General features: G+C 44.0%; 1 protein-coding gene across 1 annotated transcript in view; it reads right to left on the reverse strand.

The window, feature by feature from the left end:
- Positions 1-16,184, reverse strand: part of LPCAT3 (lysophosphatidylcholine acyltransferase 3) — a 45,802-nt gene extending 29,618 nt beyond the window's left edge. Inside the window, exon 1 of the mRNA XM_017891790.1 lies at positions 15,528-16,184. Within this exon, the coding sequence (XP_017747279.1) occupies positions 15,528-15,678 (151 nt within the window). The 5' untranslated portion in view covers positions 15,679-16,184. The remainder of the gene's footprint in view (positions 1-15,527) is intronic.
- Between the last annotated feature and the right edge of the window lie 2,485 nt (positions 16,185-18,669).

Raw genomic sequence — 18,669 nt, forward strand, 5'->3', positions numbered from 1 at the left:
TTTTAGAGGCAATGTAGTACAAAAGGTCTTCCTTCTCTCTGAAGAATTTATTGAGTGCTTTGGGAGTAGGGTGGGGTTTTTTTTTTTTTTTTTAACATGTTTGATTCAATTAAGCAAAAATATTGTTTCATGTCTCACTGAACTGAATACATTCTACTATCCATTGGTTCTTGATGTTCACTTATTTATTTTATTTTATTTTAGTAGAGACTGGGTCTCACTATGTTGTCCAGGTTGGGTTTTCAATTTTTATGTCACTACAGTGTGCTAAATACAACTGAGTTTCACAAGCCATTTTTCCCACTTCTGTACATTGCACTGGTCTCAACCTGTATCATGCATAAGAATTACCTAGGATGCTTATTAAAAATGCAGATTCCCAATTCCTGAAGGGAGGTCATGCCTTGGCATATGACTTAGAGAATCAGTGCTGTACAGAAAGTATGAGACTGGTTCATATCAAAGAATATTGTCAAACTCTATATTTGTTAACATACAGAGAACCCATTTTATGGCTAAAAATCATCATTTTACTACTACTAAGCTTCATTATTAGTAGATGGAGTTTTTTTTAAAGGGTCATTTTTCACAAAGAAAAATTTGTTTTGTCTTTTAACACTTCAGGATTGTTACTTCATAGGTTATTCGGGGCAGAGAACAATAGCGGGCTACTCTCAAACCCGCTCTGGAGTTTCAGACTAGCAGCTGACATTTTCGGGGACCTTTCTTTAAGCTTGACATTGTAAACACTTTGTATGTATTAACTCACTTAATCCTCAAAACAACCTTGATGAGTAGGTATCCTTATCTTACAGAAGAGGAAGCTGAAGCACAGACAGGGTTAGTGACTTACCTAAGGTCACAATGCTGGAAGGTGGCCGAGCTGGAATTTGAACCCAGACAGCATGTGGGTTCAGAGTGTTTTTGTTTTTGACTACTCTGCTATATGACCTCTCTAGTTTTCAGTACTCATATTAGCACCTCAGCCTACCCTAGATGGCTACGAATCCCATACATACGTGTATACACACATACCCAGGGTCCTTCATGAAATCTGAAACTTTGGGTGTTCAATTTGACTTTATAGAACCTTCTACCTCTCCTGGCTGATAGAATCTCTTACTCATTTCACAAATTAAACTTCCTATAACACTACCTTAAACATGTCACCCCTGCTCAAAATACTCTGGTGGCTTCCTGTCTACAAGATGAAAGCCAACTTCTTTAGCTTGCCATTCAAGGTCCTTCACAATCTGTCTTTCCAGTCTTACCGTTTCTTCTATCCCTACTTGCACCCAAAGCATTTTTTTTCTTTGATCATGCAGAGTCCTTCTTTCTTCTTTTTTTAAGCGTACAATTCAGTGGATTTTAGTATATTCAGTGTTATGCAACCATTTCCACTATCTAACGCCAGAATATTTTCATCTCTGCTATCTAATGCCAGAACATTAGAAACCCTGTACCGCATAGTGGTCATTCCCAATTCACCCTTCCTCTTATCCCCTAGCAACCACCAATCTATTTTCTGTCTTTATGAATTAGCTTATTCTGGGTATTTCATATAAATGGAATCAGACAATATGTGGCCATTTGTGTCTGGCTTGTTCCATGTAGTGAGTTTTCAAGGTTCATCTGTGTCGCAGCATGTTGTCAGGATTTCATTGTTTTCTTATGGCTGAATTAACATTCCACTGTATGCATATAACATTTTGTTTATTCATTCAATTTGTCCCAACTGGTGGACAACTTGGTTGTTTCCACTTTTGGCTGTTATAATAAAGCTATGAACATTTGCGTACAAGTTTTTGTGTGAATGTATGCTTTCAGTTCCCTTGGGTATAACCCTAGGAGTGGAATTGCTGGGTCATATGGTAGCTGTGAACTTTTTGAGGAACTGCCAAATGATTTTCCACAAGTGGTTGCACCGTTTTACATTCCCACCAGCAATGCATGAGGGTTCCAATTTTTCCGTATCTTCACCAACACCTGTTGGTGTGTGTTTTTTTGATTTTTGCCATCCTAGTAGGTGTGAAGTGATATTTCACTGTGGTTTTGATTTGCATTTCCCTAATGACTAAAGATATTGAACAGCTTTTCACAAGCTTATTAGCCATGTATATGTCTTTTTTAGAGAACTGTCTATTCATATCCATTTTGTAAATTGGGTTATATTTTTATTGTTGAGTTCTAAGAGTTCTTTAAACATATGAATACTAGACTCATGATTTACAAATATTTTCTCCTATTCTGTGGGATAGCTTTTTACCTTTTCGATAGTATCCGTTGATGCACAAAAGCTTTTAATTTTGATGAAGTCCAATTTATCACTGATCATACCAGCTGGAAATCTACTTTTTTCTATATCAGCATCTCAATATTACTTGATGATTTGGGGAGAATTTTTGAAATATAAAAATAATACACATAAAATTTTGATATAAAACAAGAGGGCCAAGACTTGAAGAAATCTGGAGCTTCTGGTGAGACGATGACCTGGGTCCCAATGATTACTATTAGGATCTTAATGTACTTAGTGGAAAGGTTGAGAGGCACTGGCCTATGGCAGGCACTCCTACAGTGAACCTAAACTGACGTTGGTCAGTATACTTGGGAAGGTGACCATATGTGTTTTTTGTTTGTTTTCTCCCAGGCTATAGTACAGTGGCGTGATTGTGGCTCCTTGCACCTTCTGTCTTCCAGGTTCAAGCAACTCTCCTGCCTCAGCCTCCTGAGTAGCTGGGATTACAGGTGTGTGCTACCACGACCAGTTAGTTTTTGTATTTTTAGTAGAGATGGGGTTTCACCATGTTGCCCAGGGTGGTCTCCAACTCCTGACCTCAAATGATCCGCCCACCTTGGCCTCCCAAAGTGTTGGGATTACAGGCGTGAGCCATGGCGCCTGGCCGATGGTACACATTTTAAAAATAAATGTATGCTATCTAGGAGTTCCCATGTTTTGCTATTATTTCCTATTCTTTCAGAACACCAATGGTCAATGAAGAATTAAAAGTGAAGTCAGATTATCCTTTAGCTAAAGAATGGGGATTTCTAGTAGTATGGTTCAGGATTTTGGTCAGGGCCCCATATGTTTGTACTCCAACTTTAATCAATCTTTTCCACTTCTGTCTGAGGGATATGCTGAGGAACTTTATGGCCTCTTTATGGCCTTCAGTTGGCCTCTGCTGGCTTATAAACAGTAGTTGATATTTAGGGACAGTAATCCAGAGTAGTGTCCAAGTCCATCTTAATTTAGAATTGCTACCACAGCAGAAATTGGAAACCTTGAGAATTATAAGCCATTTACCACATCTACATGGATGCCACTTCTCCTTAAAGCATATACAGATATATAGAGATCAGAACTTTAACCTTCTGGGATCTAATATCTTCCTAAGATTTGCAAACAGTATGTACACATGGATCTGCTATTACAGCAAATTCTTTTTTTTTTTGAGACGGAGTTTTTGCTCTTGTTTCCCAGGTTGGAGTGTAATGGTGCGATCTCGGCTCACTGCAACCTCCACCTCCTGGGTTCAAGTGATTCTCCTGCCTTAGCCTCCCAAGTTGCTGGGATTACAGGCGCCCGCCACCACGCCTGGCTAATTTTTTGGATTTTTTTTTTTTTTTTAGTGGAGACGGGGTTTTGCCATGTTGGCCAGGCTAGTCTGAAACTCCTGACCTCAGGTGATCCACCCACTTTGGCCTTCCAAAGTGCTGGGATTACAGGTATAAGCCACCATGCCTGGCCAGCAAATTCTTAATTGCCTGAAAAATTACCATCTCACTATATATTATTTTAGGTAGCAGATATGACCATGTACAGTTTTCTTATAAAAATGCCATAGCAACATGAATACTCAGTACTGAAAAGCATCTTTAATTGACAAAAGCTTTTTTGTTTTTTTTTTTTTGAGACGGAGTCTCTGTCCCCCAGGCTGGAATGCAATGGTGCAATCTTGGCTCACTGCAACCTTCGCCTCCCAGGTTCAAGCAATTCTCCTGCCTCAGCCTCCTGAGTAGCTGAGATTATAGGCATGTGGCCACCATGCCCGGCTAATTTTTGTATTTTTAGTAGAGACGGGGTTTCACCATGTTGGTCAGGCCAGTCTTGAATTTCTGACCTCAGGTGATCTGCCCACCTCAGCCTCCCAAAGTGCTGGAATTACAGGCATGAGCCACCGTGCCCGGCCATGACAAAAGCTTTTTATTTTTAATTTAATCTCAGCCTATGGTTAAAGCAAAGCATTTAAATAGCCTACTTGATAACTTCATGTGAGCCAAGAACAAAACTTGGGTCTGATAATCTTCTACCTAGTCTCTGACAAATTGTCCCTACAATTATAATGCAGTGACATTTCTATGAGAAGCCTCTATTACTAACAATTATTATACACTTGGTGTATAATAATACAGAATACCTCATTCAAGATGTCCAGAGCTTCACGTATCTCACTATCTTCAAAGCTTCTGCTTGAAAAGGGAGGAACTTACAGAACCAGTCCATTTGAGGCCAAAAGGAAATTCTTTCCCAGAAACTAATTACTTATCCTTTTTTTAGTGTGTTACTCTCCACACCCCCTTCCTGTTTTGAAAGCAGGGAGAAATAATGATATATACAATATCGTTTCAACTATACAAATTATAGACAGGTTTTAAAGGTCTCTAGGAAGCTATTACTGTTTCACCATAAGAACTCCAAGTGGGCCCTAAATCTCCTGGTCCTTAACTTCAGCAACTGCTAGGAAAATGTCAATACACACACACTCCTACCTTAAAAACTCTGCTTGAGAAGAAGGATAGTTTGCTTTGATATTAGACCAGCTTTCCCTGGCAGCTGCAACTAGGGCACCTAATTTTTGTTAAATCTACAAGTCACAATTTATCACTTATATTAAGAAATGTAAGGAGATCAATCAGGAGACTGCTATATTGCTCAAGGTGGCTGATGTAACACAAAAAAGATGGAGCTAGCCGGGCGTGGTGGTTCAAGCCTGTAATCCCAGCACTTTGGGAGGCTGAGGCCGGCGGATCATGAGGTCAGGAGATCGAGACCATCCTGGCTAACACGGTGAAACCTCGTCTCTACTAAAATACAAAAAACTAGCCGGGCGAGGTGGCGGGCGCCTGTAGTCCCAGCTACTCCGGAGGCTGAGGCAGGAGAATGGCGGGAACCCGGGAGGCGGAGCTTGCAGTGAGCTGAGATCCGGCCACTGCACTCCAGCCCAGGCGACAGAGTGAGACTCTGTCTCAAAAAAAAAAAAAAAAAAAAGATGGAGCTGTTAGTCTAATAACCTTATTAAAAACTCCTCCGCTGGGTGTGGTGGCTCATACCTGTAATCCCAGCACTTTCGGAGGCCGATCACCTGATGTCAGGAGTTCGAGACTAGCCTGGCCAATGTGGTGAAACCCCATCTCTACTAAAAATACAAAAATTAGCCAGGTGTGGTGGTGCATGCCTCAGCTACTCTGGAGGCTGAGGCAGGAGAATTGCTTGAACCCTGGAGGCAGAGTTGCACCTCCATACCGCAATGGAGTGAGATTGCACCACTGTACTCCAGCCTGGGCTACAAAGTGAGACTCCGTCTCAAAAACAAACAAACAAACAAAAAAAAACCCAACCTCCTCTGTATCTAACCTTCTCATCAAAAGTGTGAAACAGATGGTGTATGTAATGATCATGATAATGAACATAATAACAATGTGAACATAATAACAACAACATCTTGTTATTCTTCAAATAACATCCAGAGCAGGAACTCTGGAGTCAGGCAGAACTGAGTGTGACTTTAAGCAAGTTACTCAATCTTTGTAGGCCCAACTTTCCTATCTGTCGGGCCTACAAATGGGAAAAACTAAATCATAAGGAATCTAAGAGTTTTGTTTATTCCAAAGAGTACAGGATACAATGACCTTTCTTTTTTTTTCTGTCGCCCACGCTGGAGTGCAATGGCGTAATCTCGGCTCACGACAACCTCTGCCTCCTGGGTTCCAGTGATTCTCCTGTCTCAGCTTCCCAAGTAGCTGGGATTACAGACATGTGCCACCATGCCCAGCTAATTTTTGTATTTTTAGTAGAAATGGGTTTCACCACATTGGCCAGGCTAGTCTCGAACTCCTGACCTCAGGTGATCTGCCTGCCTCAGCCTCCCAAAGTGCTGAGATTACAGGCGTGAGCCACTGTGCCCGGCCAATGACACTTCAAAAAGGTACTATCAGGACATCAAGTACAACAAGATAGGCACCGGAAGAAATATACTAAATTAGTAATCCTCAAACTCTAGAGTAATAAGTATAACCTGGCTTGCTGAAACAGATTACTGGGCCCTGTCCTCTGAGTTTCTCAATTAGTAGTTTTGGAGTAGACCAAAGAATTTGCATTTCTAACAGGCTCCCATGAGATACAGATGCTGTTGGTCACAAGACCATACTTTGTGTCTCCTTGGAAAGGGAGAAAATAAATATTTATTGGCAGGGAGGGGAAGAACAATTATTTAAGGCATGGTTAAGTGTTTACATAGTTTATCTTATTTAGTCCTCACAACATCCCAGTGAGCAACAGTTCTCAAACTTTTCCAGATCAAAGGAGAATGAACACATCACAAAAGAGTATACCTAAGCAGTCTTCCAGAAATAGAAAATTTCTCTGATGACTGTATTACTTTAAAAATTCATATACATTTTGTATTGTTTCAAAATACTGCTGCTAGTTAGGAATGAAATATAAATCTAAGAATTATTTATCAGATAAATTGCTTAACTCTTAATTGCAGTTCTTTAGTAAAATTGGCCTGTGGCAATACGAAGAAATGGGTAGCTGAAGTTTAGTAATGAGCTTATGGTGACACAGCTAGTACGTATTTATTTGATCTAGCATTTGAACCCAGGCCAGAAGGTCTCTAAAGACAATGCACATATTACTACCTTACTTTGTCATTGACCCCCACCTACCTAAAAGGCCTATCATGTTTTTCTCTACTGCTCTTTTATGATCTTCTATTGTTCTAGCTACAGAGGACTACTTGCTCTTCCTCAGATTTTCTCAAAATTTTTTTTCTTTTCCTTAGATTCAGGGACAGACAGGATCTTACTCTTCCTGACCTCCAGATTACTCTTTGCAGCTCGAAAGCTCCTCCTCTTTCATCTCTACCTGACTAGAATCTTACCATCCCCTTTAAGGCCCAGCTAAAATGCCACTTTCAGGAGACCAAATACCATTATTGACTGACTGACTGACTGAGACAAGGCCTTAGTCCTGTTGCCCAGGCTGGTGCAGTGGTGCAATCATGGCTCACTGCAGCCTTGACTTCTGGGGCTCTGGTGTATCCTCTCACCTCAGTCTCCTGAGTAGCTGGGACTACAGACACATGCTACCATGCCCAGCTAATGTAAATATTTTTAAAAGGCGACTGAACTGGATGCCTCATATGAGCTCCCATGGCTGCCCAGACATGCTTTCATGTCAGTGATTATGTAATTTTTTTTGTAAATTAGCTTATGCAAATAATCTTGTGGACCCTAACTTACACGTGCTTCTGCAAATAAACATGTTTAACAATAAAGTTTTATTGGAATTCAAAACATAATGCTTTATGAAATCTAAGACATTGGCGTATAGATACAAAATGGTTGGAAAAATATGTATATTTATTTTTAGAGATGAGGTCTTCTTCTGTCATCTAGGTTGGGATGCAGTGACATCATCATAGCTCACTGCAGTCTCAAATTCCTGGGCTCAAATGATCCTCCCACCTTGGTCTCCTGAGTAGCTGGGACTACAGGTGCATGCCATCATGCCTGGATAATTTTAACAATTTTATTTATTTATTTATTCATTATTTATTTTTGAAGCAGAATCTTGCTCTGTTGCCCATGCCGGAGTGTAGAGGTATGATCTTGGCTCAATGCAGCCTCAACGTCCTGAGTTGAGGGGAGGACTCCAGGCTCCAGTGATCCTTCCACCTCAGCCTCCCAAGCAGCAGGGACTACAGGCACATGCCACCAAGCCCAGTCAATTTTGTTCACTTTTTGTAGGGATGAGGTATCACTATGTTGCCCAGGCTGGTCTTGAACTCCTGGACTCAAGTGATCCTCTTGCTTTGGCCTCCCAAAGTGCTGAGGTTACAGGCATGAGCCACCATGCCTGACCTGGAAAATTGTATGTAAAAGAAATTCTTGGCCAGGGGCAGCGGTTTATGCCTGTAATCTCAGCACTTTGGGAGGCTGATGCGGGTGGACTGATTGAGCTCGAGTTAGAGACCATCCTGGGCAACATGGTGAAACCCTGTTTCTACAAAAAATACACACACACACAAAATTTAGCCGGTCATGGTGGCTCACGCCTGTAGTTCCAGCTACTCAGGAGGCTGAGGCTAGAGAATTGCTTGATCTGGGAAGCAGAGGTTGCAATGAGCTGAGACTGCACCACTGCACTCCAGCCTGAGCGACAGAGTGAGACCCTGTCTCAAAAAAAAAAAAAAAAAATCCCAAACAGGCAGGTTTAGATTATGATGAAATTTGTGGCTATGAACTAGAATAGAGTCTGAAAATATAGAAGTAACATACCTAGACTTTTAAAACTGGAAGGGTCCTTGAAAGTTATTTAGGACAATCTCCCTATTTTATAGTAGTAGAATTTTTGGACCCTGCTTTGTGTTATGGTCAGAAGTCTCTTTGTTTCATTAATGCTGCTTAATTTTCATCTAGCTTACCTTTGGTCTCTTTATATTGTGATTCCAGTGATACCTGAAGAAAGCTTTTTGCACTGAATAATGGATTTTTTTTCTGAAGGGCCAGACCTGACTTTGGTCCAAAGGGAACTAAACTGCAGGACTTCCTTTGATTTTAAAGGTCGCTAACTTCAGTGATGCTAATTCTGAACCTCTGAGGAATGAATTCTTACCCCAGCTGCAATTTTGATCAGTCTAACAGCCAAGCCACCATCATGGCCAAGACTAGGGAACACTCACACTAAGCAGGGTGGCCATCTGCTCCATTTGGCCAGCTCTAGCTTTGGACGCTGAGAGGTGGCTCATATGCTCACTGCATCTTGGTTTAACCACTGAGAGTGAAAAGAGAAAAGGACACCAAGGGCATTTATCTTTTCTACCCCCTCATGCTCCTCCCAGTCTCAGTGGTAAAGAGCAGGAACTTGAGTCAGGCAGAACTGAGGATGACTTTAAGCAAGTTACTCAATCTTTGTACGGCTGACTTTCCTGTCTGTACCAGGAGATCTTAACAGTACTATAATTACTTCACGGGTAACTGGTAGGTTTGGGTGGGGAACTGCCTGTTGACCATTTAGGACAATGTCTGGTACACAGAAAATCCTTAATAAATGCCAGCTATTACTATTATCAAGGGGTAGCAATATTAACATACCCAATGAACGTGAATAAGATCCTCTTCTCTGTATAAGCTTTTCCGTGGCATTTCATTCCCTCCCTGAGTCAGTTATGATACCAATACTGTCTCCTAAAACTCTGTCTTTAGCTCATCCAGCTACTCAGGCAGGAGGATGGAGTCTTTTTAAAATTACAACTTTATCCTCCAACTAATAAGTTGCCAAGTCATTCATTCATACATTCACCTATTCGACAAGCATTTATCGAGCCTTTTCTACAAGCCAAGTACTGTGTTAAACTCTGGGTACACTGTGGTAAACAAAACTGCCATGGTTTCTGCCCTCATCTACAAATACATAATTACAAAGTGTAATATACACTTGGAAGGAAATTCCAGTCAGTATGAGAAAGTGTAACAGGCGACATAATATTAACATAAGAGTCAGGAAAGAACTCTCAGAGGAAGACGAAAAGGAGTTTGTCAGGTGACTGAAGGGCACTCCAGGCAGCAGGTGAGCGTGTGCAAAGGTTCTGAGGTAGGGAAGGCTTCATGCCTTTCCTGAGGAACTGAACAAAGGTCATGTGGCTAAAAGGTTATCAGCTTGCCTGGGACGAGGCAGGGGCTTACCAGCCAGGTATGGAAGCCCCTGAAGGGTTCTGAGCAGGAGAGGCACAGGATCGGATCTCTCTGGCTGCTTTTGGAGAGTGGACTGAGGGGGCAAGAACAGAATTAGAGACCAGTCAGGAGGCTACTCGGGTGGTGCTGGTGACAGATGGCTGGTGGCTGCGGTGATGGAGAATAGATGAATCTGAGACACAATCTAAAGGTTGTATTGATAGGACTGGGTGACTGGGATGCAGGGAGTGAGTAAAGAAAGGCAACAAAGCTGATTCTTGGGTTTCAGGCATGAGCAGCTGTGTGGATGACAATGTCTACAGAATCTACCTTTCAAAAGGTTCTGGTATTCCTACAATATGTCACAGGAGATCCTTACTTTCTCCTCTCAGCGCAGTCAGCCTGCCTCCAAGCCATTATAACTTCCTCTCTAGATCACTTCCTTCTCCTTAGTTTGCCTACTACTTGTCTATGCTGACTTCAAATCACCCCAGACTGTATTATCTTTTTAAATACAGCTCCAGTCATATTATTCCCCATTCAAAAATCTCCAGTGTTCCCTATCACTTATGTGAGTACAAACTCTTTACTTTGGCTTTAAAGGCTCTTTAACCTACAGTTCCAGCTTGATTTTCCATCACTTCTCTGAAGTCCTGTTTTAATCAAACTAGACTACTTGTTCCTTGGCTGTGTTGCCACAGTCACACCTCAGTGCCTCTGCTCATGCTATTCCTTAAGTCTTACCATCTCATTATGCTGAAACTTTACTCATCTTTAAATGAAATGTTCCATCTTTAAATCTCATAAAGCTCTGTACCTCTCTTATGGCACTTAAAATTTACTGGGGTCATTAGTGTACTTATGCCCATTTCTTGTACCCTAACAGGCCATAATACCTTTGAGTGCAGGGCTCCATGACTCATACTACACCCACAGCTCTTGCCCTTGCAAGGTTAAGAATACTGCTTTACCGTAGTAGGTGCATGTTATTAAATGTATTTTAATAATTCATGGTATTAGTTACATTAAGGAGTGATGAGATCCAAGTTGTTGAAGGGGAGATGTTTTCTGGTAGTATTTGCCAGCACCAGGGCTCATGGCAAAATTCCTCTTCAGGATCCTTCCATCAAACTCCTTGCGATCATACACACAACACAAACATAAACACACTCCGTTTATAGTCTTCTGACTGCCCAAAATACTTCAGTGCAGCAGTCCACATAAACTGACTTTTTCTTTGAAGTATTGAATATTAAAAATTGGATCTTCGGCTGGGCGCGGTGGCTCACGCCTGTAATTCTAGCACTTTGGGAGGCAGGTGGATCACGAGGTCAGGAGATCGAGACCATCCTAGATCCTGAGCCAACATGGGAAACCGCCGCCTCTACTAAAAATACAAAAATTGGTCCCTGGGCCGGCGGCGGTGGCCAAGGCCTGTTAAATCCCAGCACATTTGGGAGGCCGAGACGGGCGAATCACGAGGTAGAGATCGAGTCCATCCTGGCTAAACACGGTGTGAATACCCCGTCTCTACTAAAAAATACAAAAACTAGCCCGGGCGAGTGATGGCCCTGTAGTCCCAGCTACTCGGGAGGCTGGAGGCAGGAGAAGGCGTGAACCCAGGAGCGGAGCTTGCAGTAAGCTGAGATCCGCCACTGCACTCCCAGCCTGGGCTGCAGAGCGAGACCTTCCGTCTAAAAATAATAAATAAATAAATAAATAAAAAAAATAAATAAATAAAATATAAAAGTAAATAAAAAAAGCAATACAAAATTAGCCGGGTGTGGTGGCGTGCGCGTGTAGTCCCAGCTACTTGTGAGGCTGAGGCAGGAGAATCACTTGAACCTGGGAGGTGGAGACTGCAGTGAGCCGAGATCACGCCACAGCACTCCAGTGTGGGTGACAGAGCGAGACTCCGTCTCAAAAAAAAAAAATTTGCAGCCTTTAACTCAATATTTTTCAAACTGTTGTAACTCATTAATAAGCCATGAAATCAACTTAGTGAGTTATTATTGAGGGAAAGTATTCTTTCCTGAAACTTGTTTCAAATACGTATATATATATACATGTCTGTGTGTTCTGGGTCACAATGCAAAACATATTTCTTACAATGGGTCTTAGTCAAAAGGTTTGAAAGCTAGTGCTTTAATGCTCTGCATTTCACCCTAAGATCAGCACACAGAACTGAAGTAGCAAAAGAAAGATGTCAGGAAAATAGTAATTAGACTATCTGATTAAAACGTGTATTTTAAAATGTGAATGATATACCTAACTCTTCCCTTGGGGTATTTGCATTTAGGGAGGTGTTTTTAACCTGAATTCATCTAATCGGTGGAAAGTGAATGGGAAATCATTTTGAACTACAGGCTTTCTTGGTACCTCCAGCAAGGATTTCCTCCAGTATCCCAGTTCCCTGGGAGAGCTGGGTTCAAGAACCAGGAACTCCTCTGCTGAAAATCTACTGGTTTCTAGGTTACAATACACAGAAGTGGTAATAACCTTTTGTAAGGGAAACATATTTACAACCACAACGCACTCCTACCACGCACACAGCAAGCTTAATCAATTTATATTTACATGTATGTAACCTATGCCTACTAGGAATACAATCCTACCTGTCCACATGAATGAGCTATACCTGATAGGAGGCAAGCTGAAGCCCCAAGTTGATCTAAAAATGAGAAATACTATGAGTTACTGAAGGCAACAGTGTATGTGAGATAGGAAGGGAGGGTGTGGGAAATGGTAGAATGAGCAAGGGGGCTCTGGAGTGTGGTAGATGCATTACACCAAGTGCTTATTACTTTGATGATTGGTGGTAATGAGAGAAGATGAGAGAAGGAGTGGGATATGGAGAAAACAATTTCCTAGTCAGCTGTATGCCCCATGACAGTACACAGCAATAGCTCAGCAGGAGTGCACAGGCAGGTTATGTCAACACACAAAAGTTGAATTCCAAGTCCTAATTCTAGCACTAACTCCATTTAACAGATTGCCCCTTATAACTGGTTGCTACTTGTGTTACACATTCTCAATTTATTGTTGAGAACCAACAGTTTCCAAACTAATTACTAATAGTAAGACTATTTTTTTTTGAGACAGGGTCTTGCTCTATCCTTCAGGCTGGAGTGCAGTGGTGCCACGGCTCACTGTAGCCTCAAACTCCCAGGCCCAAGTGATCCTCCCACCTCAGCCTCGGGAATAGCTAGGACCACAGGCATGGCACGAGCCACCATGCCTACCTGATTTTTTTTTTTTTTTTTTTTTTTGAGACGTAGTCTGGCTCTGTTGCCCAGGCTGGATGCAGTGGCACGATCTCAGCTCACTGCAAGCTCCTCCTCCCGCGTTCACGCCATTCTCCTGCCTCAGCCTCCCGAGCAGCTGGGACTACAGGTGCCTGCCACCACGCCCGGCTAATTTTTTGTATTTTTAGTAGAGACGGGGTTTCACCGTGTTAGCCAGGAGGGTCTCAATCTCCTGACCTCCTGATCCGTCCGCCTCAGCCTCCCAAAGTGCTGGGATTACAGGTGTGAGCCACTGCGCCCAGCCGCCTACCTCATTTTTTTATTTTTTATTTTTTTTGAGACAGAGTCTCGCTGTGTCACGCAGGCTGGGGTGCAGTGGTGCTAACTTGGCTCACTGCAACCTCCACCTCCTGGCTTCAAGTGATTCTCCTGCCTCAGCCTCCCAAGTAACTGGGATTACAGGTGCTCACCACCATGCCCAGCTAATTTTTGTATTTTTAGTAGAGACGGGGTTTCACCATGTTGGCCAGGCTGGTCTCGAACTCTTGACCTCAAGCGATCTGCCTGCCTTGGCCTCCCAAAATGCCGGGATTATAGGCATGAGCCCCTGCACCTGGCCTAATTTTTTAAAATTTTTTTTGCAGAGACAAATAAAATGTTGCCCAGGCTGGCCTCAAGTGACCCTCCCACCTCGGCCTCCCAAAGTGTTGGGATTATAAGCATAAGCCACTGCGTCCTGTCAAATGTAAACACTAGTCGCCAATTACAATGTCAACAAATAACTGGGTCAGAAACAAGGATGAAAGAGTAGGAAGTTCAAAGCTGGTGTAGTGCAAATAACCCTAGACTGGGGTGCTGATAAATTTGGGTGATGTCTGGGTGACACTGAGCAAATTGCACAACCCCAGTTCCATTCCATCTTTAAAATCTTACAATTCTACAGAGGAAGAAAAAGGTGATCTTTATTTGAAAGAAAGGAAGATCTTGGTTTGATATGTAATAGGCAAATAACAATGCTATTAGGCTAGGTTGTTTAAATATGAATTAATGCCTATCCCATTATCTAGATTGGGTTAACACCCTCTGGTGATATTATATGTCAGTGCTTCTACTGGATAAATGCCAAACACTTCTCTGGCATTTAAGGCTTTTCCTGCCCAACTTTATCTCAAACTTCTCATGGTTCAGACCTCTAACCCTCTGCTCTGGCCCCAGTCCTGTTTCCTTATCACCACTTATAGCTTTTGCTTAATCCTTCCCACCCACCCTCTCCTAAAGTTCCATAACCTTCATAAAACGTTCCAACTGCTTAAATTTTATGTATATATATGTACAGGTACTTCCCAATCTTGGCCTTTCTACAGGACTTTATAGCAATCCTATGTGGTAAGCACTGTTGTCCTCATTTCATAGATAAGGAAATTAGGCCCCAGAGGGTTTTGTGGCCTGCCTAGGGTCCTTCAGTTTGTGAGCAGCAACAAGGCTGGGTGTGATTTGTTTGCCTTCAAAGCCCATACTTTTTCCATTGTACTATGCTGCCTCCATGTATTAAACCATGGAGTGAGGATGCGGTAAAAAAGCCTATAAACCAGTTGTAATACAGCTTGTTGTGGCATAAATTCAGATACACCACATCCTTTGAACCACACGTGTAATAAACGCTTGGAATAGTATGGATCGATTTTAAGGAGGTTGTTAGTCCTGTTTCCCAAGTCCAGCATTAAAATGATATTCCAAGGTAAATGACAGGTAGGTGGCTTGGAAAATAAAAAAAAGCAACATGGCATAAGAACAAAATAGTAGGAAAAGGACAGAAAAGAGACGAAAGTATAATATAAACTGGCAATAAACAAAACAGACATCAAGAATATGAAATATGGAATATGGGGCTGAAAAGGACGAAAGGGCTAAAATTCCTAAGTTAGGGGCCCTATGCCTACAGATAAGATGCGCGCGTGTGCGGGGTGGTTATTAATGACAGAGCAGGACACATGGCCAGACAGTGGAACTCAACAGAGCGACAAATAAAGACAGGTCGTGGGAGCACGGGTAGAGCCTGGCAAGAGGGTGGGGGCCCGACTGAGGGGCCAGAGGGCATTGCAGGGATTGAAGAGAAAGGTGAAGAGGTTCAGAGGGCACAGCTCCCCAGACTCGAGACAGGACTTCTGTCTTCCCTCAGTAGCTGTTGGTGTGCTTCAGGATTCACACCCGCACCCGGCACTGCCCTCCCGGGTGGCTCCGGGAAGAGAGAGCGGTCCTGTCCCCATTCCTCCCCTACTCCCCGGGGACTCCGCGAGGGGCGGAGGGAGGCAGGAGGGTCCTTACCCAGGAAGATGGAGATGATCAGCCGCAGCGCCTGTTCTGACGCGCCCAGGGACGTCGCCAACTTGTTAAGGCTCAGCTCCTGGAAACCCGACTGCAGAACCCCCGCCAGCGCCACCACAGTCTCCTCGTCCCCCTCGGCTGAGGACGCCATCTTAACTCCGGGCGCCCCACAGGGACCCCCCAGCTCCGCGCGCCCCGAATGCAGGCAAAACGCTATCGCTTCACCCCTAATTCCGGCTCGGGGCCCGCCCACGGCGTGCGCATTGGCTAGAGGCCCGCCCCGCCGCGCCAGCTCACCCCGTTATTGGCCGACCCGCTCAGAGGGCGGGGCCTAGAGCGGCAAGGTAGGAAGAGGGCGGGTCTGAAGGTTTGTAAGGCAAAGGTGACTCCTGCCGAGAATGCACACGGAGGAGGCCTAGGGCTGGGCGGGGCTTGGCGTCGGGACCCAGAGCTGCCATTGGAAAGGTCTGAGCCCGTGGCCCGGCGACCGTTCAACTCCGTTCGAAGTGCTCCCGGGAGGAGTCCTCCCGGGCGAGCAACCGGCCGGCCCGTTCGCTGCCTTCCCATTGGCTGAGGCGGGAGCAGGCGAGAGTCTGGGCGCGGGGGGACAGCCCGCGCGCGAGGTTACTCCCGGTCGCCGGCGCTGAGGTTACTGGGGCATGTAACGGGGAGGCGGGAACGCCCGCGCCGCCTCGCGCGCGCCCCCTAACGGCCCCTCCCGGCCGTTCTTAAATTCTTAGGCTGTTAAACTCGTCGCCGTCACTCCCCGAGGTTCAGTGGAAAGCCCAGTGCCCCAGGAGCAGTCATTGCTCCTTTTATTTCATGTATCCCTTTTCCATGCAATTTCGTGTAGTAAAACGTGATCTTCCCCCGAGAGGCGATGAAATTAAGATATGCATATTTAACACTTATTATTTTAATTAAAAATTCAATTAGTGGCCGGGCGCTGTGGCCCAAGCCTGTAATCCCAGCACTTTGGGAGGCCGAGACGGGCGGATCACAAGGTCAGGAGATCGAGACCATCCTGGCTAACACGGTGAAACCTCGTCTCTACTAAAATACAAAACTAGCCGGGCGTGGTGGCCGGCGCCTGTAGTCCCAGCTACTCGGGAGGCTGAGGCAGGAGAATGGCGTAAATCCGGGAGGCGGAGCTTGCAGTGAGCTGAGATCCGGCCCCTGCACTCCAGCCCGGGCGACAGAGCGAGACTGCCTCAAAAGAAAAAAAAAAAAATTCAAATAGTTTTGCACTAATACATGTTTATGTTAAAAGTTCTAACAGTATAGTAATGTAAAACAGCAAAGTCCTATCTCCAGGTCCTGCTTTCCATTCTCACTTCCTACAGGTAATCCTGTTAAGATTACGCCCAAGGGTGGGGGCGGTGACTCACGCCTGTTATCCCAGCACTTTGGGAGGCAGAGGGGGGCGGATCACGAGGTCAGGAGATCGAGACCATCCTGGCTAACACGGTGAAACCCCGTCTTTACTAAAATACAAAAAATTAGCCGGGCGAGGTGGCGGGCGCCTGTAGTCCCAGCTACTCGGGAGGCTGAGGCAGGAGAATGGCGTGAATCCGGGAGGCAGAGCTTGTAGTGAGCCGAGATCACGCCACTGCACTCCAGCCTGGGCGACAGAGCGAGACTCTGTCTCAAAATAAATAAATAAATAAATAAATAAATAAATAAATAAATAAAAAATCTGTCGAGCACTTACCATGTGCCAGGGACTGTGCTGGGCTTGGGAATAGAATCAGGAGCCCAGAACCAAGGAGTGGGAGGATGCACAAATAATAGCATCAATGAACATGTTATTGCAAGTGAAGGTAAGTGCTCTGAAGGAAAAGGTCAAGCAAGCTTCTTTGACAGTATGTAACAAAGGAATACTAAGAGTTTCTTGCAATAACTCTTAGTTACAATAATTTGTGGCGCATTCTTATAAAATTACAGCTTATACTTTTACAGCATTTGCACTTTATAAAGCACTTTTATCCGTATTATTTCACTTGCTTTGACTGTGCAATAGAATATTTATTATGATGATGTCCTCTTACAGAGGCTTGGAAAAATTAAGAAACCGGGTAAGTTCCTTTACAAGTAAGCGGCAGACAGAATTTAAACAAAGGTCTGTCAAATTCCCTACTCCTACTCCCTTCTTGGGCAAAATTTTAAAAAACAAAATATTTCATTCACACAGTAAAGTAGAGGATAATATAACTTCCCCAGGTTAAGAAAAAAAATCACCTATGCATTTGAAAAGCTGGTATATCCCTTCCTGAGGGCATTTCCCTCCTTCCTTTCTCAGAGGTCACCACTTTGCTGACTTTGGTATTTATCAATCCCATGCCTATTTTAATACTTTACATACAGCACATATCCAGAAAGGAAAATTAGTATAGTTTTGCATGCCTTATATTGGCTGGGCACAGTGGTTCATGCCTGTAATCCTAGCACTTAGGGAGGTTGAGGCAGGAAGATTGCTTGAGCCCAGGAGTTGGAGACCAGCCTGGCCAACATAGACAGACCCTGTCTCTACAAAAAAAAAAAAAAATTTTAGATGGGCATGGTGGCAAGTGCCTGTAGTCCCAGCTACTAAGGAAGCTAAGGTAGGAGGATCACTTTGAGCCTGGGAGGTTGAGGCTGTAGTGAGCCGTGATCATGACACTTCACTCCAACCTGAGAGACAGAGCGAGACTCTGTCTTGCAAAGAAACCAAAAATTATCTATATAGGCCAGGCGCAGTGGCTCATGCCTGTAATCCCAGCACTTTGGGAGGCCGAGGTGGGTGGATCACCTGAGGTCAGGAGTTAGAGACCAGCTTGGCCAACATGGTGAAACCCTGTCTCTACTAAAAATACAAAAAAATTAGCCAGGCGTGGTGTTGGGTGCCTGTAATCCCAGCTACTTGGGAGGCTGAGGCACGAGAATCACTTGAACCCGGGAGGTGGAGGTTGTAGTGAGCCGAGACTGTGCCATTGCACTCCAGCCTGGGCAACAAGAACAAAATTGTGTCTCAGAAAAAAAAGAAAAAAAGCTGGGCACGGTGGCTCACCCCTGTAATCCCAGCATTTTGGGAGGCTGAGGCAGGCGGATCACCTGAGATCAGGAGTTTGAAACCAGCCTGGCCAACATGATGAAACCCCGACTC

This window comes from Rhinopithecus bieti, unplaced genomic scaffold (genome assembly GCF_001698545.2).
Source record: "Rhinopithecus bieti isolate Rb0 unplaced genomic scaffold, ASM169854v2 scaffold_21022, whole genome shotgun sequence".
Taxonomy (NCBI): Eukaryota; Metazoa; Chordata; class Mammalia; order Primates; family Cercopithecidae; genus Rhinopithecus; species Rhinopithecus bieti.